This window comes from Phoca vitulina, unplaced genomic scaffold (assembly GCF_004348235.1).
Source record: "Phoca vitulina isolate PV1807 unplaced genomic scaffold, GSC_HSeal_1.0 scaffold46, whole genome shotgun sequence".
In the NCBI taxonomy this organism is placed as follows: domain Eukaryota; kingdom Metazoa; phylum Chordata; class Mammalia; order Carnivora; family Phocidae; genus Phoca; species Phoca vitulina.
The window spans coordinates 6,901,310-6,928,890 of NW_022589749.1; the positions used below are offsets into that span (position 1 = coordinate 6,901,310).

Genomic DNA, 27,581 nt, shown 5'->3' on the forward strand with positions numbered 1-27,581 from the left:
TCTGGGAAATTGCAAAAACAAAACAAAATTGCATAATGGATCCCTATGTAATCCATCACCAACTTCAGTTTTCAACTCATGGCCAATCTTGTTTCAGCTATAACTGCTACTTCTCTCTCATATTATTTTGAAGTAAATCCATGACACATCACTTTTTAACAGCATTATATTAGTTTCAGGTGTACAATATAGTGAGTGATTCAACAGTTCCATACATCACCTGGTGCTCATCACAATCCCCATCACCTATTTAACCTACCCCCCCCACGCTCCTCCCCTCTGGTAACCATCAGTTCTCTATAATTAAGAGTCTGTTTCTTGATTTGTCTCTTATTTTTTCCCCTTTGCTAGTTTGTTTTGTTTTTTCAGTTCCACATGAGTGAAATCGTGTGGTATTTGTCTTTCTCTGACTTCACTTATACTCTCTAGCTCCATCCATGTTGTTGGCAAGATTTCATTCTTTTTTATGGCTGAATAATATTCCATTGTATATATACACCACCTTTTCTTTCTCCATTCATCAATCAATGGACAGTTGGGCTGCTTCCATAATTTGGCTATTGTAAATAATGCTGCTGTAAACACAGGAGTGCACGTAGCCCCTTGAATTAGTATTTTTGTATTCTTTGGATAAGTACCCAGTAGTGTGATTCCTGGATTATAGGATAGTTCTTTTTTAAACTTTCTTTGAAGAACCTCCATACTGTCTTCCACAGTGGCTGCGCCAGTTTGCCTTCCCACCAACAGTGCAAGAGGGTTCCTTTTTCTCCACATCTCTGCCGATACCTGTTGTTTTCTTGGCTTGTTGATTTTATTATTATTTCAAAGATTTTATTTATTTATTTGACAGAGAGAGAAGCAGGGAGAGAGGGAACACAAGCAAGGGGAGCAGCAGAGGGAGAAGCAGGCCTCCTGCGGAGCAGGGAGCCCAATGCGGGGCTCGATCCCAGGACCCCGGGATCATGACCTGAGCCGAAGGCAGACGCTTAATGACTGAGCCACCCAGGCGCCACCTTGGCTTGTTGATTTTAGCCATTCTGACAGGTGTGAGGTGATAACTCCTTGTAGTTTTGATTAGCATTTCCCTAAGGAACATCTTTTCATGTGTCTGTTGGCCATCTGCAGGCTGTCTTTGGAGAAATGTCTGTTCATATCTACTGTCCATTTTTTAATTTATTTTTTGGGGTATTGAGTTTGTTAAGTTCTTCATATATGTTTATATATTTTGGGTACTAATCCTTTATTGGATACGTCCTTTGCAAATACCTTCTCACACTCCATAGGTTGCCTTTTAGTTTTGTTTCCTTCATTGTGCAACAGCTTTTTATTTTGGTGTATCCCTTAAGTCCCAATATCCCAATAGTTGATTATTGCTAGAAAGAAGTTGCTGTGGCCAATGTCAAAGAAGGTAGTGCCTATGCACTCTTCTGGGATTTTTATGGTTTCAGGTCTCACATTTAGGTCTTTAATCCATTTTGAATTTATTTTTGTGTATGGTGTAAGAAAGTGATCCAGTTTCCTTCTTTTGCATGTTGCTGTCCAGTTTTCCTAATATCATTTGTTGAGGAGACCATCTTTTTCCCTTTGGATATTCTTTCCTGCTTTGTCAAAGATTAATTGACCATATAGTTGTGGGTTTATTTCTGGGTTTTCTATTCTGTTCCATTGGTCTCTGTGTCTATTTTTGTGCTAGTACCATACTGTTTTGATTACTAGAGCTTTGTAGTATAATTTGAAGTGGGGAATTATGATTTCCAGCTTTGCTTTTCTTCTTCAAGATTGCTTTGGCTATTTGAGGTCTTTTGTGGTTCCATACAAATTTTAGAATTGTTCTAGTTCTGTGAAAAATGCTGTTGGTATTTTGATAGGGATTGCATTAAATGTGTAGTTTGCTTTGGTAGGATAGGCATTTTAACAATATTTGTTCTAACAGTCCATGAGCATGGGATGTCTTTCCATGACCAATCTCTTTATTCATAAATATTTCAACATGTATCTAAAAGATAAGGACTTCTTTAAAAATCATAACCACAAAAGTATTTCATATCTTTAAAAATTAATTCCTTTAAATTATACAGGTAGTTTTCAAATTTCCAATTGTCTTTTTTTTTTTTTTTTTTTAAAGATTTTATTTATTTTTATTTGAGAGAGAGAGAATGAGAGAGAGCGAGTACATGAGAGGGGGGAGGGTCAGAGGGAGAAGCAGACTCCCTGCCGAGCAGGGAGCCCGATGCGGGACTCGATCCAGGGACTCCAGGATCATGACCTGAGCCGAAGGCAGTCGCTTAACCAACTGAGCCACCCAGGCGCCCTCAAATTTCCAATTGTCTTATAATTGTGCTAATATTTTTTAAAGGTTGTTTGAATCAGGATCTAAATAAGATATACACACTGAGATTGGTTTTTGTTTTTTGTTTTTTTTTAAACTGTTTCCTTTCTCTTTTCTTGCCCCTCCTGCCTTAAAGTTTATTTGAAGAAACTTTGTTCTTCTGGACCATGGTTTGATCAGATTTAAGTTTGATTTTTTTTTTTTTTTTTTTTGGTAAGACTGCTTCACGGGGGGTGGTGTATGTTTTCATCAGTAGGCATGTAATAGCTGCTGCTTATGATGTTTGCAGCTACTAAAGCTCAAATGCCTAGATCTATTCTGTCATACCTTCATTAGCTGGAATGCTTCTGTAAAGGGAAGTTTTCTTTCCTCAACTGTTTGCTTATCTAGGTGTACAGTTCATATGAGAAAGGCAGGATAAATGTTTGACTCTTTACCTGTATTAACCACTTTTCAAAATGAATTGGTTTGCCAACATCATCGAATGGTGATTTTTTTTTTTTCTTATTATAAGCTTGTGGGTTTAAATGTATTCTTTTCTTTTTGTTTTTTTGATGTGTTTCTGCCCATTGAAGTTCTTGTTCTTATTGATAAGGCAAAGTCATGGTTTCTCAAAGTACAGTTTTTCCAAAGATAGGTGAATGACCAATAAGCCCATGAAAGATGCTTAACACCATTAGCCAGCAGGGAAATGCAAATCAAAACCACATGAGTTACCATTTCACTCCCACTTGGATGGCTCTAATCAAAAGACAGATAATAACAAGTGTTAGCAATGATGTGGAAAACTGAAATCTTCATACAGTGCTGCTGGGAATGTAAAATGGTGCAGGCACTTTGGAGAACAGTTTAACAGTTCCTCCCTAGGGTGAGCAGAGTTACCATATGACAGCAGTTTCACTGTTAGGTTTTTATCCCTCGTGCTTATATACTTATGTCCACACAAAAACTTAAATGTTCATAGAAGCATTATTCATAACAGCCAAAAAGTGGAAACTCCAGTGTCCCATCAACCAGTGAATGGATAAATCAGATGTGGTCTATCCATAAAATGGAATATCATTCAGCAATGAACAGGAATGAAGTGCTGATGCATGCTACAACATGGACAAATCTTAAACAATGCTACGTGAAAGAGGGTATTCACAAAATACCACACATAGCAGGATTCCACTTATATTTAATGTGAAGAATAGGTAACTTTATAGAGTAGGTTAGTGATTGCTTAGGGCTAAGAGATTTGGGGGAAAATGAGAGATTACTAATGGGTACAGAGTTTCTTTTGAAGGTGATGGAAGTATTCTAAAATTGTGGTAATGACTGCACAACTCCGAATATACCAAAAGCCATTGAATTTTGCACTTTAAGTGAATTTTATGGTGTGTGAATTAAATTATAATAAACCTTCTATAAAAATTATTTTTGAAGACTGCCCATAATTACCCAGAGAGCCTGCGTCAGATGTAGATTCCAAGGGTACATCTTAGACTTTTCGAAACAGTCTTTGTAAGTGGATCCCAAGAATCTTTTTTTTTTTTTTAAATACATCCAGGACTTGTGATTCACACTGTTTTGAATTATTATCAAAGTTCTTTGTTATGCTGTGCATCCCAGTAATTTCCTATTTTTGCGGCTTCTAGAGCAGTAAAGTCTTCCTCTTCCACATGACAGCCCTTTAATTTTATGAAGCTTGCTCCCCCTTCCAACTCCTCCCTTGCAGGCCACGCATCCCTAGTTCCTTAACCGTTTCTCATGTGACATGATTGCCAGATTAGTCAAATCACCCTCTTTTGGACTCCTACTAGTCTGCTAATGACTTCTTAAAATGAGGTACTCTGAACTGAACAGGATATTCCAGTTATAGTTTGACCATTGCAGAATATAAATGGGATTATTACCTCCCTTGCTCCTGACACTGGAATTCTTCTAATGCATTTTAAGATTGCATTAGCATTTTTTTAAACAGTGTTGGCTCAGACAAAGCATGTGTTTAATTCCATGCCTCCTTTCCCCCATCCCCAACACTCCCAGTTTTTATCTAGTCAGGACTTCCTTCTTTCAGGGTTATATGAAAAAATTTCCTTTCTTGGTGGTGATCTGGTCTAAAATAAGGAAATCCTAACAGTTGTTCAGCAGTTTTAGCTTTTTCAGAGCACTCCCTGAACATGTGTTTTGACCTTAGCTGTGTAAATGGAGGCGGGTGTTTGGCCTCATTTTTACAGATGTAGAAACACAGACTGAGTGAGTTTAAGTGAAATACCTAAGGGGAAATTGTTACTTGCAGAGTCTGGGCTGGAACCTAGTTACCCCTAACTCAGTGGTTTGAAATCTTGGCCACACATTGCTTTCACTTGTGGAGTGGGAAAAAAAGTCTGGGTCCCATCCCTAGATATTCTGAGTTAATCTGACTGGAGTGGGGCCCACTCATTAGTATTGTTTTAAAAAGCTCCCAAAACAATTTATTTTTTAAAGATTTTATTTATTTATTTGACAGAGACACAGCGAGAGAGGGAACACAAGCAGGGGGAGTGGGAGAGGGAGAAGCAGGCTTCCCGCTGAGCAGGGAGCCCGATGCGGGGCTCCATCCCAGGGCCCTGGGACGCTTAACAACTGAGCCACCCAGGCACCCCTCCCAAAACAATTTAAATGTGCAGCCAGGGTTGAGAACCACGGCTCTAACTTGTATTCTGGTGTTCCCTCCTTCCATTACATGTGTTTTCTTCATCTGATTAAAAGGCTCTTATGTGGAAGAGGAAGAATTTTCTATTGCTCCAGAAGGCAGATTTATAATTAGTCCAGCTGAAAGAGGGTTACTCAGATGTATAGTGGTGGGAACCAGATGTACATCCGAAGAGAATTATTCTTGGAATTTATGTATCTTCTCATTAATTTATCAAACATTTATGTGCCACACTGTGCTAAGCTCTGGTGGTACAAATGTGAACAAGCTATGGTTTTCCCCCTTTTAGTTCTCAGTTGAAAGAGGGGACAGATTGTAAACAAACAACATAGTAGTGTGGTGTTACACATATTAGAGTTACACTTTGTTACACATATTAGAGTTACCTTCTTTGTTACATTTTTCTATTTAAAAACCAGTGTTTGGGGCGCCTGGGTGGCTCAGTCGTTAAGCATCTACCTTTGGCTCAGGTCATGATCCCAGGGTCCTGGGATCGAGCCCCGCATCGGGCTCCCTGCTCCGTGGGAAGCCTGCTTCTCCCTCTCCCACTCCCCCTGCTTGTGTTCCCGCTCTCACTGTGTCTCTGTCAAATAAATAAATAAATAAATAAAAACCAGTGTTTGTGTTTTGTTTACTAAAATGTATTTATGCTAAGGGTTTGAATATATCGTGGTATGGTAAGTGTTAAGTATGTGAAGTGAGCAGTTAACAAAGTTCATCTCTTCAGAGAGATTTTCCTTTACTCCTAATGAATCATCGATCCATTCCTATTGTGAAATAGACACATTTTTCCTTACAGTTTGTAGTGGATCCTCTGATAGAGGTATGTGCTGGATACTGTGGAAACACATAGAAGCTAATTTTGGAAAGGAGAAGAGTGAGAGAGAGTAAGGAAATCAGAATTTTTCAAAAGTAGGTAGCAGAGCTGAATTTTGAAAGTTAGGTAGGAGTTGGGCTGAATGGGGTGAACATTTAGGCAAAAACGCCAGGAGATGGAAAAAAATAGGACCCTAGTCATGGGGACATGACAAAAGATGAAAACTGGATGGGGCCAGGTTAAGATGGAACTTTCATGCAAGAAGAATTGGAAAAGTGATTTCTTAGCTACTGAGTCCTCAAAAGTTTTTGTTTTTAAGTAATCTCTACGCCCAACATGGGGCTTGAACTCACAACCCCGAGTTCAAGAGTCACATGCTCTACCAACTCAGCCACCCAGGTGCCCTGAGTCCTCACAGTTCTGGCAGTTCTGCCATCAATAGCAGGTGTGTGAAGATGTGGGCGAGATCGCTGAGTGCTGGAGCAGGTTTTACAGGGTTGATCTAAAGCAGAACAATCTGGAAACTAGTCAGGGGCCATTCTAGTTAAGGCACCAAGCTAGGGGCTAAAACTCATGAATTAAACTGTGGAACTTAATCGTGTTATCAGTTAAGTAAAAGACCCTTTTTAAAAATAGGAGATGTTGAAAGAATTCAAATGAACCCATATTTCCAGGATTGGATAAGGATATGCAGCTTCAGGGTTTAATTTAATTGATAAGTGATCCACTGTTGATTTAGCCTTTCATATTAGAGATAGAATTCCATCCTTCCATTCACAATTCATTTACTTGGTTCACTTGAGATCTTACATTCTGTAAATTACCATATGCAATTCAGTTTGGCCATGATTGCCATCTTCGTAATGTGAAAAAAGTAGGAAAACTTATAGAAGCGTTTAAAAATCCACTCTAACATTTGAGAGGATTTCCGTATTCTATAGCCTTTCCTGCAAAGTTTTGTTTGCAAGTCTGGCCAGTTGATCTGCTTTGAAATAATAACCCAAGTATAAATTCCTTTTATGCTGACGGGTACATGTAATGAATTGGTTACTGTACCATACTAGGGAGTACAGTAATGTAATTCATCTGTTTGGAGCTTGAGTGATCCTGAGTATTAGTATATGTGCTCCCGAGGTGGGCACAGTCCTGGGTTTTAAGTATCCTTTCTTCTTGGAGAGTGAAAGGTTTTATTGTTCATTCATAGCTCCCAATATCTGTGGTCTTCCCCATCCCACCATTCAGTCTTCCCTCCTAACCAGGAATCTAACCAGCCCTATGTTATTTGCTGCCAAAGTGCAACAGATGGAACTAGTCAGTGGATTTAAGGACAGCATATCCTGTGGTACTGTGATGATTTTTTTGGTCAGATGTCCCCTCCACCCCCATTTAAAATCTAGCAATTGTGTCACCATTTGTTTGACTACCAGTTATTTAAAGATAGCGTTTGCTTTTGAAAAATATCCCCTTTAGTTATGATTGCTTAAATATGGACTATTTAACTTGTCATCACGGTTTTTTTAATAGAGAAAAATCCATGTTTCTATTACCACAAATACTAATGACATTTCAAATTGAACAAGTATGTTTTACACAGTCCTACTTATAGGGCGTATATAATTTTTCTTTTTCTTTGGTTTTAACTTTAAGTTCTTGTGTAATTTCCATTGTCATGTTTTAATTGAACACTTCCTATTATTAAAGATTTTATTTTTTTGTTTGACAGAGACAGAGAGCACAAGCAGGGGGTAGTGGGAGAGGGAGAAGCAGGCTCCCCTCTGAGCAGGGAGCCTGATGTGGGGCTCGATCCCAGGACTTTGGGATCATGACCTGTGCCATCCAGGCGCCCCTTCCCTTCTATTTTTTTAATTTTTATTTAAGATTTTATTTTTTTAAGTAATCTCCACACCCAACGTGGGGCTTGAGCTTAGATCCCCAAGATCAAGAATCACATGCTGTACTGACTGAGCCAGCCAGGTGCCCCTGAACACTTCCTTTTTAGATATTGAAATTGCTTCTACTTTTTCCACTATAATAAAACTTCAGTGCATTTATTTCTGAAATTTTTTTTAGGTTAAATTCTTAGAAAGATGCCCTAATCTTTTCTGTCAATTATTGGTTTAGTTAATTTCTTCATTTGTAACATTCTCTACTACTTCAAAAGCCTCTCTGTGCTTTTTCTCACTATGACAATTACTTGAAATGCGTGTTGACATTTCACATTTCACATCATGGCTGGCGGGTGCATGCTCCTGTATTTTTCCACATGGAAAATGGAGAGAAATTGGCTGAAATGAGCTGATCCTCTATAACTGCTCTTACGTCAAATATTGGAGTCTTGTTCAAAGCCAGATTTGGCTGGCAAAGAATATTTTGCCTACCTTCTGTTAGACTTTCCAGAATGATTGCTGTTGTCTGAGCTTAAACTTGTGTGTCATGTATGATAAAAATTAATGCAACACATTACTTTGAAAGTACTTCTATTCATTGGGTGACTTCATTATCACTGAAGTACAGTTAGTGACCCTTCCTTCTGATTAAGGATGATGGGGATCTTCCCTTCCTTAAGTAGTTTTCCCCCTTTTTAAAGAGAAAAGTGTTCATTTTCTAATGACATTCTGGTCTTTTTATCTTATTTAAGAGCAGTTACTGAGAGCAGTGGTTTTATATGAGGATCTGAGACAAATCTATTTAATATTCATAAGTACCAGAATAGATCCTTCATAGCTGACGTACTAAAACTTAAAGGTATGATGTCTTTATGAAATGATTTTTGGCCATGACCTTCAAACTTAGAATTCTGAAAAGCAGCAGTGTGAAGCGCACGGTTCTTAGTTTTCATGAGGGGCCATTGGAATGGATAATGCTGAGTAATCTAATGGATTTCTGAAAGGATAGTGTGCCTTAGATACTGCTAAATCAATAAACATAAGTCACTTAAGTGTGTATATCATATAATATTTGGTTAATTATAACTCATATCTTTTCAGAATATTTGTCTTTCAAGTGGAATGCCAAAATGTAACTGAAGTACTTATAAAAATAGAATCACAAGGAAAGTGCAGAAGTATATAGTGTTTTTTTTTTTTTCCCCAGCTAGTCTTAATGTTTGGAGTTAGATATAGATTCAATCATAAACGTCATTATGAACCATGAAATATCACATTTTAGAACCACTTATCTTTAAGATTGATAAAAGGAAATTGGTGGGTTTAATGTTACTGAGTTGTTCTTTGATTCTTGGGTCTAATAAAAGTCTATTGAATTTTTTAGTAGTTGCTTCATATAACCTAAGTAGATCAGTGTACCATAAATAAAATGTGTGGAACACCTATGTGTTTCATATGTATTTTATTTCATATGTATTTTATATCAGAGTTGAATGAAAATCATAAAACCAATACTGGAAAGCTCTTAAAATTTGTTTTAGATGTTCATAACTAGGAAGACAAAGTTTTGTGGGTTGTTTTCTCTTTCAATTTTATTTGAGAGAGCATGAGCGAGAGAGAGCATGGCCGGGGGCTGGGGGGGGGGATTGGGTGTTGGAGGGAGAAGCAGGCTCCCCGCTGAGCAGGGAGCCCGATACAGGACTTGATCTCAGGACTCTGGGATCATGACTCAAGCCGAAGGCAGACGGTCAGCCGACTGAGCCACCCAGGTGCCCCTTAATTTTTTTAACAACATTAAAATCCTCTCAGTCTTTGGTTTTGATTTTAATGGTGGAGGCTAATTTTTGAGGGGAGATCCTAGAAGGAAAAAAAAAAAAGGCAGTCTAGCTTCCTTGGATATTGATTACAGCTTCAAGGTAGATGGTTGCCCTTGAAATGTGATCTTTTTTTTTTTTTTTTTTAAGGAACTTGAGTTATTTTATCTGCTGCCATGTGAAAAATAATCAAAAGGGTGATTTGTGTTTGAATCCAGTTAAAAGGTAGGAAAATACAGTTTGGTATGAGTTGATTGTAAAAGACCATTTAAACGTTATTGTATTAAAAACTAAAAATGGCCCTAGTTTTTAATTTTAATATGACTTGCAGTATAGCTTTACCCAATGGTACCTAGTTGAATACAAATACAGCCTGGCTGGAATTTTTTTCCTTTTGTTTAAAAATTATCATACAGTTAAATTGACCTTTTTAGGGGGTTTACTGTTCTATGAATTTAACACACCTATAGATTCATGTTCCCCCCCCCCACCAGCATGCAGAACAGTTTCTTCATCCCGAAAAACTTCTTCATACTATCGCAATATTAGTCCTACCCTGCCTATTCCCCTAACCTCTGACAATCACTGATCTCTTCTCCATCACCATAGTTATATTCTGTTTTTTCCAGAAAGTCCTAAATGGAATCTTACAGATGCAACCTTTTGAAATTGGCTGCTTTCCTTCAACTCAATGCCATTGAAATTCATTGAAGTTGTGTGTTTTCAATGGTTCTTTTCTTCTTATTGCTAAGTTGTTGTTTGAAATCTTATGGCATTTGGATGTTATTTCTGATCTGATAGTCTGGCACTGAAATTCAAATTGTTTATCCTTTTTTTTTCAACACTGAACATGTTTTTCAAATAAATGAAGTACATTTTTTGAATTGGAATTATTTATAAGTAGGCTCCACACCCAACGTGGGGCTTGAACTCATGACCCTGAGATCAAGTTGCACACTCTACCGACTGAGCCAGCGGGTGCCCCAGAATTTGTTGTTTAAACAACATTTTTTCAGTTCAGTGACTTGCATATATAGCTAAGCAAGGCAGTTACAGTGTTTACATTGTTCTGGAAGTTCTTGTTGTTTTATTGGGCTAACAGTTTTTAAGGGCAAAATTTGAAGTAGTAAAAGTATTTTGCAGGTTTCTGAGAGAAATAAAGTGATCTATAACCTTTTAAAATGCAGTGCCAATGACGTGACAGAATTTTCTTTGCTTTTATTTCAATCCTCTTCTTACCCTGACTTTCTGGTCTACTGAGAACCAGATACCCCTGGCGCCTGATAGTCTGTTAATGTGCCTGCCCCTAGAGTGCCCTCCTTTGTTGCTTACAATAGTCTGTTCGTTTTAACCTAGTTGAAGTTCTGTGCATCGACTTTTTGCATCATAAAGTTAAATTCTTTATCTTGATAGCTGGTTCCTGTCTTAGGATTAAGGATTTAATGGTTTTATTCCCCTAGCTGCTGAAAGTCTAGAGGCCTCCTGGTAATTGTATGTTTTGGCAAGAAAATAGTAGTGATTCCTCTATCAGTATGAACTGAATAAATCTATACCATGTCACCAATTGAAATAATGGATTAACAGTAGTCAGAATGGAGTGTTCTTCAGAATCAAAGAACAATACAGTATCAGTCATTTATGAGTAGGTATATTCGATTCTGAAGATAAAATTTTGTTCTTTTCACTTACAATCCACCTGGTAATGGGAGTTAGAGACTTACATTTAACTCCAAAGCATTTAATAAGGACCTATACCTCAATTTTCTAAAATAAATTACTTGAATTAATTTCTGACTTCCACCCTTAACTGTTTTCATGATTTGGCTTCTTTGACTTAGGTCTGATATTACTTTTAATTGGAGCACTAGCAGAAACGCCACGGGAAAAAAAATCTCCAGCAAATACCTGGCTTTACAGCACATGGTTTCAGATTTGGCCCCAATTAAGCTGATTTATGTGGACCATTTTTAGATACCATTGGATATATTTGCATCCATAGATGAAAGCCATGGTGAAAACAGTACCTACCAACTTCTTTGTTTCTTCCCTTAGATTTTAACATTTGAGACCAAGAACCCGACGGAATTAGCTGAACGTCTGCGCTCTGTTTGTGGGAATCAGAGCAATGCCTACGCGCGCCTGCTGGAATACCGCCTGAATGCCTTACGAGGACTGTGGAATGCCCAGCGCCAGCTGGCCTTGGAGGAACAGCATGAACGAGAAAGTTCGGGTGATGAGGAAACATTGGCTCTGCTCAAACGCCAGGGCTTGTTGCAGCAACCCGAGCAAGCTCCCTTCACGTCTCGGATGGGGCTCCTGCTGGTCTTCCCCCTTATTCAGTCCCAGAGCAGAACGGACCCCTCTCTCTGTAACATAACTGCTGAGGTGCTATTGAACTGCCTTCGTGACTGCCAGCCTTTGAGCCTGACCAAGGAGCCTGCTGACTGTCTCAATGGAATCGAAACTTTGCTGTGCTCTTGGCTAGAGGACCCTGCTGACACCGGCCGACACATCCCACATAAGCAAAAAGAAAATGCCGCTGCTGCTCTGGTGGCTTTGGCCTGTGCCAGGTAAGGACCAGCAGAGGTACAACTTGGTGGCCTCGTGACGGCTGCTGCCGGTGGGGGGGGGGGGGGTTGTTGGTGAGTGAGAGGCAAGCATATGTGATGGAAGTCTTAACATCCAGTAGTCCTTCTTTGTTGGCAGTATTGAATTTCACAGCCTCGACAGTGCATAAGATATTTTCACCAAAACTTGGCACCAGGACCCTGAGCTGGAGCCTAAGTTCAAGTGTTTGCTGTCTGCCATCCTGTGATAAAGCTGAAGGGCTTAAAAAGGAGAGCCAACCCTTGCCGTTATCTACTCACCCCCTAGATGACTAGTGCTTTAGGTCCAGCAGTTAGTGGAGGATGGTATATCTATATTTCTCCTGGAAGGATGGTCAGAAAATTGGTAGAGCTGTTAATTTTTTTTCATGGATGTCCTACAAGGAGTGTTTCAGCAAGTGCGTGGGTTATTACCTGGACTGTCACGCAGGCTTGGTCACAAATTATATTTCTGGACCATGATGTTTGCCTCCATTAATTTAACTGAAAGATCTCTCTGTATATGTCCAGATTTAATAGTGTGCCATCCTTTGTAAGCAGAGGTTATTGATCTAATATCAGTAGGAAATGTTGGAGTTACTTTTCGAGGAGAGGGTCTCTACATTCTCTTGCCCAGTAACCTGTATGATCATTGGCACAATTTTGTGAGAAAAAGGTTCACTGCCCTTGCTTGCCTCTAAGCTAGTTGTCTAGAGACCAATTAGGACCATGGTCTGACAGATTAGTGTCACTAATTAATGTCACTAATCTGTGCTTCTCCCTTCAGAGTTCTTCCTCTTTTTTTTTTTTTTTTTAAGCAGTGTATGTGGGAAAATTCTTCTTGGAAGATTATGAAGTTCTTGGTTGTAAGACTTCTTCCCCTATTTTTATGGTTTCAAAGTTGACCTTCAAATGGTTGAATCTCAAGCTATTTTTAAGGCAAAATGGCACCAGTATTTACTGTCAGTTTCTTTGCCCTGAGCAAACTGTCATAGCCTAGTTTTAGATCTCTGAAGACGGGTTGACTGTGGAAATCCTGACATGAGCTTAAATCTGGAGACATTACTGGGTAGCACTGAAATAAGTTTTCCTGGAAAGGCTTTATATTAGATTGATAGTTTGCATTTGTAGAAGACCATTTCAAACCCTCAATAGACTTGTTACTAATACAAAAATCCCATTTTGGGGGGCACCTGGGTGGCTCAGTCGATTGGGCATCTGACTCTTGATTTTTGGCTCAGATCATGGTCTCAGGGTTGTGAGATCGAGGCCCATGTCGTGGTTCCGTGCTCAGTGGGGAGTCTGCTTAAGGTTGTCTCTCTCCCTCCCTTTGCCCTCCCCTCCCCCCCATGCATGCGAGTGCGTTTTCTCTTTCAAACAGGTAAATCTTTTTAATTTTAATTTTTATTATTTACTTTTTAAAAAGATTTTGACAGGGCGTGAGAGAACACAAGCAGGGGGAGTGGCAGAAGGAGACGAAGAAGCAGGCTCCCCACTGAGCAGGGAGCCCGATGTGGTGCTCTATCCCAGGACTCTGGGATCATGACCTGAGCAAAGGCAGACGCTTAACCTACTGAGCCACCCAGGCACCCCTAAATCTTTTTTAAAAATCCCATTTTGAGAGAATTTAAAAATTTTTAAAAATATTTAGAGAGCAAGACCATGAACAGAGGGAGGGACAGAGGGAGAGGGAAACTCTGAAGCGAACTCCTTGCTGAGCGCCGAGCCCGACATGGGGCTCAGTCCCACAACCCTGAGATCATGACCTGAGCCAAAATCAAGAATCAGACACTTAACCAACTGAGCCACCCAGGCATCCCGAAAATTTGCTTCTAGATAGGATTGTCTTTAGACAGATTTGGAATGTTAGAAATAATCAACTTAGTTTTAAACATTTTCATTTATTGAACATGGAGTCAAAAAACTTATTGTGCCCACATTCAATCTGATAGTTACTGAAGTTGTTTCATGTGCTCGAGATTCCAAATTCCATTCAGAAATGTTGAAATGAATGTTTTTATTTTCTTCTTGGTGTTTTTTGTTTTGTGTTTAAAGATGGTTCCTACATTGTATTGCTAATATTGTCACCTCATTCTGGACTTTCTTTACCTCCAGAAGTCCTAAGCTTTTCAGTTGGGTCATCTATTTTAATGAGGTTATTAGGGACAAACTTTTGAGATGGATGCTTTCAAAGACAAAACATTTTCAAAAAATTATTTTGAATATGCTTATTTGTTAAACCGATTTATTGAGTATCTTTGCCAGGAACCTTGCTGATTCTTAGGAATATAGTGATTCATGGTTTCAAACCTTGCAGTTGAATGGATTCACTTTGTAAATAATTATTTCTCACCGTGTGCAAGGTACTCTTCTAGGCAGTGGGAATACAATAGTGAGCAAGATGGTTGGTCCCTCGAATTGCAAAGTTGACCTGAATAAGGTAACTTCAGAGGGATATTCACTTATAAAAAGACCTACCAGGATATTTTGATAGAGAATGATGAAGTGGAGGGTGGGACAGAATTAGCTGGAGATAGTAGGGAAGGCCTTACTGAAGAGGTGACCATTGAACAGAGGGCAGGATGAGGAGAAAGAGCCAGCCAGACATCAAAAAGTCAGTGATAGTGTGTTCTGGTCAAGAAGAATAGCTGGTGGCACAACTCGGATGCTCTTTCTGTGCTTGGGGTAGCTGAGGGGGACAGCAAAGTAACCCAGGAGCTGGAATGCAGTGGTAGAGAAAAGGGGCAGGAGAGGAGCTTGGCAGGGCTCAGGTCATGTAGGGGCTTAGGAGCCATGGAAGGAGTTTGAATTTTATTCTGAAAATGTGATTCAGTCTGGCAGGTAATAATACCTTATAGTTGGTTTAATGGTCTTAAGTGTTCCAGTGGCTTTTGCCCCTTTAACCTCACTGCATGCCAGGGAGATAGCCCTGCTGGACAGATGAAGAAGCAAAAATCCATAGGAATTAGGTGACAGGGTTGAGATGGTGTAGCTGGTGAGTGGCCTGACTCCCAACTTGAGCTTTTAGACCCTATCTGCTGCCTTCCTGCTTTATCCTGTTCTTTAGTTTGGATTCTTTGAACACCAGAGGTAGTGAAAGGAGCAATTAAGAGGACTTCAAGCCCACTCAGTCCAGTGTCAGGTATTCCATTTCTTTTGGGGTTGAGGCATATGATACCTAGCAATTAAAGCCTTGGCTAAGAGAATAAGGCAGTGATCTGAAGTCAGCCTATCTGATACAGGCGATCATTTAGTTCAGGAAATGTTCTGTGGTGATTTATACTTGGGATCTGGCCAGGTAAGTCCTGTGCATCTTAAAAGCACCTTCTTTTAGATCCTGTTGACCATATTCTAGATTTCCCAGAATCTTGAGCCTTGGGAACCAAAAGGAAATTGGGTAGTGGTGAGCTCTGCAAGCATTAGTCACATACTTCACAGCAAGGGAAGCAGAAGAAACACACCTCTAAGCACAAAATATTTATTTCAGGGGCGCCTGGCTGGCTGTCGGTAGAGTGTGTGAGTCGATCTCAGGCTTGTGAGTTTGAGCCCCGCATTGGGGTAGACTTAATAAAAAAATACATTATTTGAATGTATTCCTTTGCAGTCATATTTAAGGTGATAGTTTGGGGAGATGTTATGTGAAATGGATGAACTCAGAGGTACCTGGGTGGCTCAGTCAGTGAGGCATCTGCCTTCAACTCAGGTCATGATCTCCGGGTCCTGGGATCGGGCCCCACGTCGGGCTTCCTGCTCAGTAGGGAGTCTGCTTCTCTCTCTTTCTCTCAAATAAAATCTTTAAAAAAACAAAACAAAACAAAACTTAATGATATTTAAAAATGAAGCCTGGAAACACTGTTAGACTTTAAGTATAACCCTGTTCTATAAAATCTCTCTTCTAGACTAGAGAAGGACTTCATGAAATGGTGCTGAAGCATAATAGCCACATGTGTTTTGTTTGAGCCTTAGGTTTTGAACCTTTATTTTGGGAGAAAATTGTTTACCTTTACAAATGCAGGGAGAACATGCTAATTGGCATAATTGGTGCTGCTCACATAGTAACTTTTTGTATGAGCCAGTGGTAATCTGTAAGAATCCAGTATATTTGGTACAATAGGTCTGATCCACGGAAGAGGATAGACCCCTTTTGGGACCCTCTCATGTGGTTAATAAAATTAACCTTGTTATTCGACTTTTCAATTTTGATGATTTTTCTGTTCCCCCCTTTTATTTTTAGGGGATCGTTGAAAACTTTTGTCCATACGGTCCATCTGTTACAGAAACAGACTGATCTGGGGTCCCTGCCTGTAGCTGATGTACTATATAGGTAAGCTATCACTTTGGATCCTTCTCTCCCCCCACACACATAAGGGAGATTTGTGCATAAAGCCTTTTAAAAAGTAGATTGCTAAACTCATCAATGAATGATTCATATTTTAAAATAAGTATATTCATCTTAAGAATTTTGTTTGTGTCATCCTCCTTTGAAAGTGTTCCTAGAGTATGCTAATTCTCATTTTTTTATTTTGTGGGTTTTTAAGAAAAATGTAATAGCTTATAATGAATTCTTATGGATTTTAAGGTATGTTAAGGTGTAAAGGAGAAACTGAAAATCATTCATAATCTCATTATCGAAAGATAACCTCTCTTAATGTTTTGATATGTGTGCCTCCTAATTCATACCCTACCCCCAACGCATGTATATATAAAACCTATACGTTTTACACACAGCTGTACTTTATTATGACCTTTCTGTAAGCACTGCTTTGTAATTTTTAAATTTAAAAACATGAATAGTTTTTCCAGATGTATATTTATATAAACCTATTTTAGTTGTCTGCTCTGTAAGATGACTTTGATTTTCTTGCTGAAATGGATGGTCTCAGTGTCTTTATGATTCTCCCATCTCCCCATTTTTAGGCTGTTGCTTTTGGAAGGGGGGCCTGGATCCCCCTCCTGTTTGCTCGGTGGCAAACACATAGTATCATGGGGGTATGAAGACATGTTGCCTGCACCAGATAGCAACACTGGCTCCAGTTCTGAAAATAAAGGTAATGTAGGGGCTTTTGCTCCTGTGATTGAAATGAAGATGTGAAAAGAGTGGTTTTAGATCGTTGTGGCAAATGATTTAGATAGAACTGTGTTCCTTTTAACTAAAAGCGCTAGGTTCCTATACAGTATGTTCATTGTCTGCTTTATCAGTAAAAGTGTAAAAGCTGATACTCAGTGAGGTAAGAAAATGGATAGGTTTTGCTATCGCAAGGAAAAGGTATCATCCATATACTTTAGCCTAGGAGGCATGAATTACTTAAGTTGACTCCTGGATATTTGTGTTTGAGCCTGGGAGCCTCAAGTTGAATTTTTATATCCGTGAACAGAATATCTGGTCTTGCTGCCTGAGCCTGATGCTGTTTCCTTTAGTAATTTATTAGGACTGTTTTTGATGAACCCTCCCATCCTAAACCCCCCCCCCCCCCAAAAAAAAAGAGAGCAAGAGATTGTTCAAAGGAACATGAATCAAGTATCTCCTTTAACAGAATGGTCTGGATTAAAATGTTTTTACACTTTCACGAGTATTCCATATCAGTTTATTCTGATTTCTGTGAAAATGGCAGCAGCTCTCTTAAGTGACCTTCACTCGCCTGGCCTGTGGGATGGAGGAGGCCTCTCCATGTCGCGTGGTCGACGTACTGAGTGGTACCACGGCCCCACAGGCCAGCCTCTTCTAGGCCGTGTGTGCACTGCCGCTCCTACCTGCGGGGTTGCAGGCTTGCCAAGAGTCCACCCTGCTCGCAAACCTGTTTGCTGTTGTAACTGGTATCATGATTATATCATTAAACATTACATAACTGATGAAATAGGAATTTAAAACACCCCAGGAAATTGTTTCTAAAACATTCAGCTTTCTTATGGAAAGACTCAAAGTGAATCTCTAAGAAATTGACGTTAATTAGGTATGGGATTCAGAGCCTACTCTGCCCACCCTTTCATTTAGAACCCTTGATGGAGGCAGACTTCTGGGGCAACCAGAAGGGCATGGGGTGCAATCTAAGCAGCAGGCCACCTGTGCACCTTTCATCCCGGGTCCTGTGTCTGTTCATGTCACTGTTGAAACAAATAGTCAGGTGAGCTGGTAAGAGGAACAGGCAAGACTTTTAGCTATGATGCAACTAGAGTCCATGGGAGAAGCAAAAAAAAGCCTGCAATACCCAAGAAGTTCTTAACAGAGGCTGAAATTGACATCTTTAAATAAAACCAAACCCCTTCCTGTTCTTCTTTTACTTTCTTTAATATATCTCCCTTGGAGTAGTTTCTTACTGAGGATGATGGTGTTAAGCTGATCTACTTGTTTTTCACTCTCTTGTACCTTTAGGTTTTTTTTTTTTTGTACCTTTAGTTTTGCTTCCACCTAGAGAATCTTTTTTTTGTCTTTTTTTTTTTTTTTTGGTTTAAGATTTTATTTGAGAGAGAGAAGAGAACAAGAGAGAGCACAAGCAGGGGGAGGGGCAGAGGGAGAAGCAGGCTCCCCACTGAGCAGAGAGCCGGGTGCCGGGCTCGATCCCACATGAGCTGAAGGCAGATGCTTACCCAACTGAGCCACCCAGGTGCCCTGCGAATATTTTTCTTATAATTTTAAAAGTAATCTTATTTTTAATATGGAAACATTCGACAGATGTGGAAGTTGAGAGAATGCTTTAAGTCAACCTTATGTACTCGTCACTCAGCTTCAACAAGTATCAGCTCGGGGCCAATCTTGTTTAATCTGTCCCTTTTCCTCCCACCCCTTGTCAGACTTCTCAGAAGGCATAGAGCCTCAATCTAAAGAGGGTTGAATGAATGGATATTTATATGTTTCAAGTTAAAATATTTAAGGAGGGAAATTAATTTTAGAAATGATTACTCACAACTGATTGCTCAGAAAACAGTTAAGTTCCAGTTGTCTTGGATTAGTAGACTGAATTCTTAACAGCATACTCACTAATGAGTACTGTGGTGTGGGTTTCCTTTAATATGACATGTAGTAGACAAACAGTGAAATGATTATGAAAATACCAAAAGTTTTATAAGCTCTCTTTTTAAGACCAATTCTTTAGAAGGTAAGTTAGTAAGCCATTTAATGGTTCTGTAGACTGATACTGTTTGTTTTAGCTGGCAGAGGATATAGCTAAGGGCAAACATAGTGGCTGGATGGAAGTCCACAGAAGCATGTGGTTTGTTCATGTATTTCATTGGTATTTCAACATAATCTCATTTGCCATTTATGGAGCTTTGATTTTGTAGCCGAGAGCAAATGGGTGTTTACCTGCATTATCTCATTTAACCATCACAGCGACTCTTGATGTACATATTATCCTTCTCTTATGGACAAAGAAACTGAAGTTCAAAAAGGCCCAAGGGCAACTAGTAAGTGCCCCAAACTCTTAAAAGCTCACACCTTTTAAACTACAGAATCATTAGTGAAAGTACTGTAGTCCTAGTCATTTCAGATTAGAATTAGGAACGCATAAATTTGACATTTTTGCTGTTCAAAAAAGAAAACTTTTGGCAGGCAGGACTAGGTTCTCCTGCTATTATCTGTTTGACCTCTTTCGCTGATCTTGGTTCCTGATCCCACATGCATTTTGGATGTTTGATTTGGGGGTTAGAGGAAGTCACATTGAAGCACTTATTTTAGAGGTGGGAGATTATCTCTCACCCCACCTCCTAATGGCTTTTTCACTAGAAAAAGCACGTTTATAATTTCACTAGAAAAAGCATGTATATAATTTACCTGTGAAAAAACGATTTCAGATGCTGACTTGGGGCGCTGTCTCACGGCAGATGGTCTTTACCTGTATACTACTAACTCAGTTGGAAGAGGAGTAAGCAAATTGGGGTCTGGATTACATGGTACTCTCAGGTCAGTTGCATGGAACTTGCTGAATGATTTGGCTGGAACATTTCCTTCCTTATATAAATCTCTCTGAAGAAGACACCTAGGAGGCATATCCCCCCCCTCCCCACCCCCAAGACTGACTAGTAACTAAATAAGTCTGAAGAACTTCATGTAATTCGGGTTTTCTTGGATTAGTAGACTCTTGTTCTGTTCATGCATTTCGGCTTTGTTTTGACTCTTAAAGAGCTTGGTAGCCCTCAGGTCATTGTTTCTAGCCAGAAATTCCTCTATGATCAGAATTACTATAATATTAGTGACTTCTCCATGTTGATGAATGGACATTTTTCTAGTTAAGTTTTTTTGTACTTGGATTTCACATTGGATTAACAGTGCTTTGCGGTTGGGATATAAGATCTGTGAATTGCTGCCAAAAGAAACCACAGTTTGAGATCCTTTTATATATTTAATTAGATCTTTTCCCCAACTTTTTCTCCTCTCTAATTTGTTGTGGAAAATTAATATTTGCTGTAGGTTTTCAGTTGCAAAATGTTAATGTAATATATTTATTCTCCTTTAGATATTTTGCATAGTCATTTTTAAAAATTAGGTGGAAAATGTTTGTCTGTTGTAGCGCATTGTGTGGTTTCGAACACTGCCTGCCTACTCAGCCACTATACTTTTTCTTTTTTTTTTTTTTCCTCTGCAGAGGTTTTGTGTACTGCCGGAATGAGGAGCTGGAACCAGGATGGGTTGCTTTTGGCAGTGGTAATCTTCTCCACCGGCCTGTATCTTTTGATAATAAACCTCACTCCCTTTTCCAGGTCATTGACCAGAATACCCTTCAGGTAAAAAGAAAACCAAGATGTTGTCTTTTTATATTTTGAAGACAGTAAAGGAAGTTGCTGACCTCATCAGAAGGACTAAGAACACCGCTGATCTAGTTTCCTGCCATAGTGGCATCCTTTTAATTGTCACCATTTAGGCATTCTGTTTTCTCTGATATCTTAGAGTTTCCCCACATGATCTGTGTGAATGTGCTCTCTAAGAGTTTCTAAGGCCATCGACAAATTTTTATGATCAAAAAAAATTCTGGAGAGTCAAAGATGGTGTGTATATGTACTAGCTATCTTTGTTTGTTCTTTTGCCAGATCTATTTTGGGAAGGCATCATTTCCTTATTTGATTTGTTCTAAACAGGCTTTCGGTAGCAGTGGGAGCTTTGAGATGAGTTTGGATAAAATCATTACGTGTTAGGGATTCCGAGCTCCTCTGTAGTGCTTCCAAACCTGGCACTCATGCCAACACTTGGTGCATTACACTGCAGTCACCTGCTCTTGTCTCTTCCCCACTACCATACATGCCTTTAAGTCTGGACCCTGTCTTACCTATCTTTGTGTGCTTAGAATGTAGCACAGAGCCTAGCATTTGGTTGTTGTTAATAGAAACTGTCCTTTTTCAGTGTCTCTGTGCCGGGCCCTGGTCTAGGCAATTTACATACACTTCTCCTATCTGTGAGACAGAACGATAGCAGTTTCGTCTTACAGACAAGGCAGCTGAAGCTAGGCATATTGTAAGCACTTGGCAAGTGTTTATTGTTCAGTGAAGGAATGTAGCTCCGACATTAAGGGACTCGCCCAAGGCCACACAATAATGGCAGCATAAGAACTTGAACCCGTGGTTCTCAGCACTAGAGTTCAAGCTTTTTACATTCCACCTTCCTGCCTTTCAACCAAAGGTGAACTGCCTGGTTAGAGTTCGCATCTGGGGTGAATGCCCTGGGAGCAGTTCCAGGCAGGACTTCAGTGGGATGCTGCATCTCCTTTTGCCTGTCACTCAGCTGTGCCTTTCCTGGTGAACAGGGACTGCGTCTTATTCACTATCGTATCTCCAAAGCACACAGTAGCTGCTTAATAATTGTTAGAGGAATAAAAAGAACAAATTGACAAATAGATGCCCAGTTGACTTCATTTTTTTTTTTTTTTTTTAAGATTTTATTATTTGACAGAGCACAAGTAGGGGGAGTGGCAGGGAGAGGGAGAGGGAGGGAGAAGCAGGTTCTCCACTGAGCAGGGAGCCTGATGTGGGGCTCGATCCCAGGACCCCAGGATCATGACCTGAACTGAAGGCAGATGCTTAACCGACTGAGCCACCCAGGTGCTCCTTGACTTCATTTTTCATTGCTAATGTGGACAGATGAGGATATGTCCTATATTTATTTGAAGTAGAATTATAAGCCTGGGAATTAGATGTTAAATCATGGGACATGGTTTTTTTTTTTTTTTTTTGAGGCAATGTCCATTTCCTCTGTTTTATTGCAAAAACTTCAATTTTGTTCAAGAAAACCACGTTTTCGCTAAGTAGGTGATGTGCATTGGAGCAATTTGGGGATATCTTAGGCCAATCAGTAGCTGTCAACTTTCTAGATTTCCTGGCACTACAAGTTACAAAGTGTGGTTACAGCAACTACATTACTTTTTAACTTTTGAAATAGATAAAACAAGTCTGGAGAAAAGTTCATATGAAATGAGTTCAAGGGTCAGAAGTAACCTTAGGAAAATGAGTGACTCTCCTCGAGAGCTGGAGTAACTGAAAGTGGTTCTTACTGTTCTCAAAGGCATCTGACCTCTAATTTTTATTTTGGGATTTTCATTTCTCCTACCCTCAGCATTTTTGAAAAACCTAGTCAGCAGTTTTTTGGGTCCCCATTTTCTCTCATTCTAAGGGCTTTTCTCTTGCAGAAAAAATGAGTATGTAACTACACGTTTAATGTGAAATCTTGCAAAGCTCATTCGTTACACTGAAACTGAAGGATAGTTAGTATTAGAAACACATGCCTTCGTGTCTGATACAGAGAATCGGTGTTTGTCGTTTTCCTCCCAGTGGACTTGGTGCATCTCACTAAGCCCGCATGTGCTGGGTTCGGGTCTTGCGTGTGCCTTCACTTGTTTACTTTCTCCTTCCCCTTCTCTCCCTCCTCTGCCTTCCCTCTTCCTTCTGCCCTCTTTTTCACTTCCTTCCATATTTATTGAATAACTGAGTTAGACTCTGAATTTAGTGCTGGGATATAAAAGTAAATAAGATATAGTCCCTGTCCTTTTTTAAATATAATTAATAGTCTGAAATTTTTTTTCAGAGGAATAAGGAAAACTTAGGACATTTCAGCAAGTACTATTTCTCTAAAGCTTTGTCTTTAATATTTGATAAAACACACCTGCTTAGCAGATTTGGATATTTTTAGCTTTTATCTGTCGCATGGCCCATTGAATGAATTTTTATATTTCTGTCATATAATTTTCATCTCTTAGAGATAGCAGTTTTATTTTGACCAGGAAGCCTATTGGATTCTGATCTTGGACTTAATAGCATTAGTGATTAACTGATAGAATTAACCAGAAATTGTATGTCACCCTAATGATGTTTTCTTCCCTTTCATGTCCAGGTGTGCCAGATGGTGCCAATGCCAGCCAATCATCTCCCTGTTGGCAGCACCATGAGCACTGTGCACCTTTCTTCAGATGGTACTTACTTCTATTGGATCTGGTCTCCTGCCAGTCTGAATGAGAAAACACCTAAGGGACATTCTGTCTTCATGGACATTTTTGAACTTGTGGTAAGATTCACTTTCTCATTTTGTATCTTTGCAGAGAAATTTCCATTTGCTCTCTTTGTATTGGTTTACAAAGGACCCAAGAAAGTTGGAGTATGTACAGTGTGTCCACTCTTGCCTCAAAATTGGCTTTTCTTTTGGATTTCTTTGAAGGTTTCTTTGTTTGGAGTTGTATGACACAGATAAAGCCAAGCTTTCTGAAGGTTAATCTGGCAACAGAGTGCAGATAGTAATAGTTAATGTGTAGACGGTGGAATTTTTTTTTTTTTTAAAGATTTTATTTATTTATTTGACAGAGAGACACAGCGAGAGAGGGAACACAAGCAGGGGGAGTGGGAGAGGGAGAAGCAGGCTTCCCGCCGAGCAGGGAGCCCAATGCGGGGCTTGATCCCAGGACCCTGGGATCATGACCTGAGCCGAAGGCAGCCACTAACGACTGAGCCACCCAGGCGCCCCTAGACAGTGGAATTTTTAAGTAGAAATGCTCATGGGGCTTGTTGGAAACTTGGAACTAAATTGCAATGGCAAGATTGGAACTATAGTAGATATTGGGAGTCTCTGAGAGTGAGGACAATTAAAATCATGAGAAGGCATTCATTCAGTAGATACTAGCTGTCTACTGTGAGTCAGGCAGTGTTGTCTTTAGGTGGTGGGAATACAATGATGGGCAAGGTGAGCAGGAACCTTGCTCTAATGGAGCTTGTATTCTGCCTGGTGGGTGGGTTGGAGCGGGTAGTTGTGGAGTGACAAAAATTTAACCATAAAGAAGTGAGCAAATAAGCAGATTAGATGATTTTAGGTAGCGAAGGAAAAGTCGTAGTTAACCAGATGAAGAAGTTGGGGAATGGGGAGAGTAGAACATTCTAGGAAGAAGAGACTACAGGTGCAGAGGCCCTGTGGCAGGAGTAAGCATGTGTGTTTAGGAAATGACAGTGGGCCAGAGTGGCTGGAATACAGAGGAGAGAGCTTAGTGTAAGAAGACAGTAGGAGCCATGGAGTCTGGAATTGCACTTGTCTACTGTGGTAGCCCGTAGCCACATGTGGCTACTTAAATTTAAATTAGAATTAAATAAAATTAAAACTTCAGTTGCTCACTCACATTAGCCACGCTTCAAGTGCTCAGTAGCCACATGTGACTGGCTTCTGTATTAAACATCAAAGATCTAGAACATTTCCATTGTTGGAGACCTGTAAAAGAAAAAAATTGCCCCAAGCCAATCTGTGACAAAACATTTTTTAATGATGTAATTTACAGCCTCCTTCTGGGAAGAAATTCATAATCCTGGGGAAAAAAACCCACTGAAGTAATTTTTGAATAAATTTTAGTAGTATTTTTTTTTTCTTTTTTAAATTTTAGTAGTATTTAAACTTCTTCTGGGAAACCTGTCACTTATCCGCCAGTTAACTATCAATCAGGAGTCTAATATCATAAAGTACATTCTCTTCTTTTTCTATCTAGTTTCTCAATTTAATCATCTTTTTTATAAGATGTTCCAGCCACAGTGAGTCTTTGAATTGGTCTGCTGGAGATTGTACTACTTGAACATGTGTTCATAATTGTCAGAAAAGCTTGTTGTTGTTGTTTTTAACAGACTTCCCAGCTGGCTAAATGATCTAGGTCTTTATCCTAGGTATAATGGGAAAACATTAAAGAAATTTCCCTTTCTCTGATATGCTTGTTATGTTAAAAGAAAAAACTATCAAAGAAATACATGAACATGGACCAAAGCTTCAGGTAGCACATCCAGGCTCCTCATGAAAAGTGAGAGCCCCTCACCCTGGTCGCTGGCTGCTTCTCGTAGGCGCTCACTTTCATGGTTTCCACTTTTCCTTCTTCTGGTGGTTTCCTTCATTTCTCTAATCAAAAAACTTATATTGCTGTTTTTTGATTTATACTCCGTATATTTCGTGTTATTTTTCTCCTTGCGATAGACAAGGATTTGGTCTAATTCCTACTCTTTTCTTCTTCCTCATAATGCATTTATTTTATTTTTAATTCCTCTTTTGGTTATCTTTGTAACTTGCAATGAAACCTGTATTTCTTGTTCCTCAGCTCTAGGCTGCATCTCTTATTCCTCTTCTTTAGGAGATGGGGTAGTGTCCCTTCCTGTCTCTCAGTGTGGGGCAAGCCTAGACTTGAAGTGCATGTATGTTTAGGGGAAAACCAAGAGGAAGAGAGATGAGTCACCCCTACCAACCTGAGAGAGTCTTGGGAATTGGAGGCATGAGGTGTGGTGTAGAGCCATGGTGAGAGGTGTAGAGGCTGAAAGTTACTAATAGAACTGTCCTCCCCTTTGCTGATGTACACATTTGTACTCAGATACTGGCTGCCTGGGTGAAAGACTGGACTTTATTTTCTGAAGAAACTGAATGACTCTGGAAAAAAGATTTCTGTGTATGGACATTGGGGTTCATTTAAGTAAAAGGCTTGCTGCCCCTAGTGAATCACCCACAAGAAGTGAGGTCTTCCGGTAAGCAAGCCTCAACCATGTGCACAGCATTCCTGATTAGTGCTGAACTGTTTAAAAAAAGAGCAGATACCAAAAAACAAAACAATAGAAAACAAAAAGACCCACAACCCAGAAACAAAACAAAAAAACCCCAACCCAACAAAACCCCAAACTTTGGAGAGGTATGTGCGGAGGGAAGGAGGAATAGATTATAAGTATTTTGCCAACATTTTTTTTTTAATTATTGAAGCCAGGTGATGGGTGCATGGGGGAGCTCGTTATTATTCTTTTGTATACATTTAAAATACCATATTAAAAATTTTTTTTAAAAAAGACAACCAAGGATCTCTAGACCAATGAGGAAATCCTCCAATATGAAAATTAAAAATCAGAAAAACAGCCAATAGCAGTAGAATAAAACTTTGTAAACACTAACTATATGAGCTCTGAGAAGATCTTGCATTCATACAACAACACAGGAGGTCATGAGAAAAGATTAGAGAATGAGCAAGAGCTCCTGGAAATTAAGACTATGGTTGTCAACATTGAAAAAATGGTTAAAGATAAGAAATCTCCCAGAAAGTAGGACAGAGTAGAATAAAGAACAGTAAATATGAGAGAAGAGATTTAAAAAAAAAAAAATGTAAGGCGCAATCTATCTAAAGTCATAGTAATAGGATTTCCAAAAAGAGAACAGAAAACAAAGAGGATGGCATGATCAAAGCACGAATATAAGAGAAACAGACTAAAGGACCCTGGTGTCTAGATTAACTGGTATCTGACACAGCGAACGAAAAATGCCCACACGGTGGCACATCATCCTGAAATTTCAGATGATCAGGAGTAAAGAGAAGGTTCTGAAGCTTCTAGAGATAAAATCCTTTACAAACGAGGAATAAGGAAAGCCCCATCCTATTCAGTAGCATTAATGGATACACAAACAGAGTAGTGCTGTCAGAATTCTGAGGGAAACTGATTTCCAGCCCAGAAGTTAGTCATCCAAAGGGTCCATCAAGTGTAAAGACAACAAAGATATTTTTAGACATACAGTCATACAATCAAAAGCCCATACCTGCCCTGGAGGAAATAGAACAACTAAAATAGCCTCTATCAGTGGCATGAAATGAAAAGTTGGGGCTGAAGGAACCTGCGTTAGATTACAAGAACAACCTTTGAATCATTTTTGGAGTCTGAATCAAACCATTAAACGTTTTAGTGACAGTTTGGAATTTGAATATAAAATGAATATTAAATGAAACCAAGGGATTATTTTTATTTATTTATTAAGATTTTATTTATTTGAGAGAGAGCATGAGAGGGGGGAGGGTCAGAGGGAGAAGCAGACTCCCCGCCGAGCAGGGAGCCCGATGCGGGACTCGATCCCGGGACTCCAGGATCATGACCTGAGCCGAAGGCAGTCGCTTAAGCAACTGAGCCACCCAGGCGCCCCCAAGGGATTATTTTTAATTTCTTTTTAAAGTATGTGAATTGTGGTTCTATAAGAATGTCCACATTTTTAGAGATGTGTAGTGAAGTATTCA

At 39.5% G+C, this 27,581-nt stretch overlaps 1 protein-coding gene across 6 annotated transcripts in view; it reads left to right on the forward strand.

Moving 5' to 3' along the window:
• Window positions 1-27,581, forward strand: part of HECTD4 (HECT domain E3 ubiquitin protein ligase 4) — a 178,441-nt gene that overhangs the window by 36,445 nt on the left and 114,415 nt on the right. For 5 of the 6 annotated variants that reach the window (XM_032431524.1, XM_032431525.1, XM_032431527.1 and 2 more), the window contains exons 2-7: window positions 11,579-12,096; window positions 16,346-16,435; window positions 17,029-17,159; window positions 19,900-20,008; window positions 20,691-20,829; window positions 23,423-23,593. In XM_032431524.1, coding sequence (XP_032287415.1) covers window positions 11,579-12,096; window positions 16,346-16,435; window positions 17,029-17,159; window positions 19,900-20,008; window positions 20,691-20,829; window positions 23,423-23,593 — 1,158 coding nt within the window. Of the gene's footprint in view, window positions 1-9,666; window positions 9,752-11,578; window positions 12,097-16,345; window positions 16,436-17,028; window positions 17,160-19,899; window positions 20,009-20,690; window positions 20,830-23,422; window positions 23,594-27,581 lie in introns of those variants that run through there. The other variant, XM_032431530.1, reaches the window with a different exon arrangement.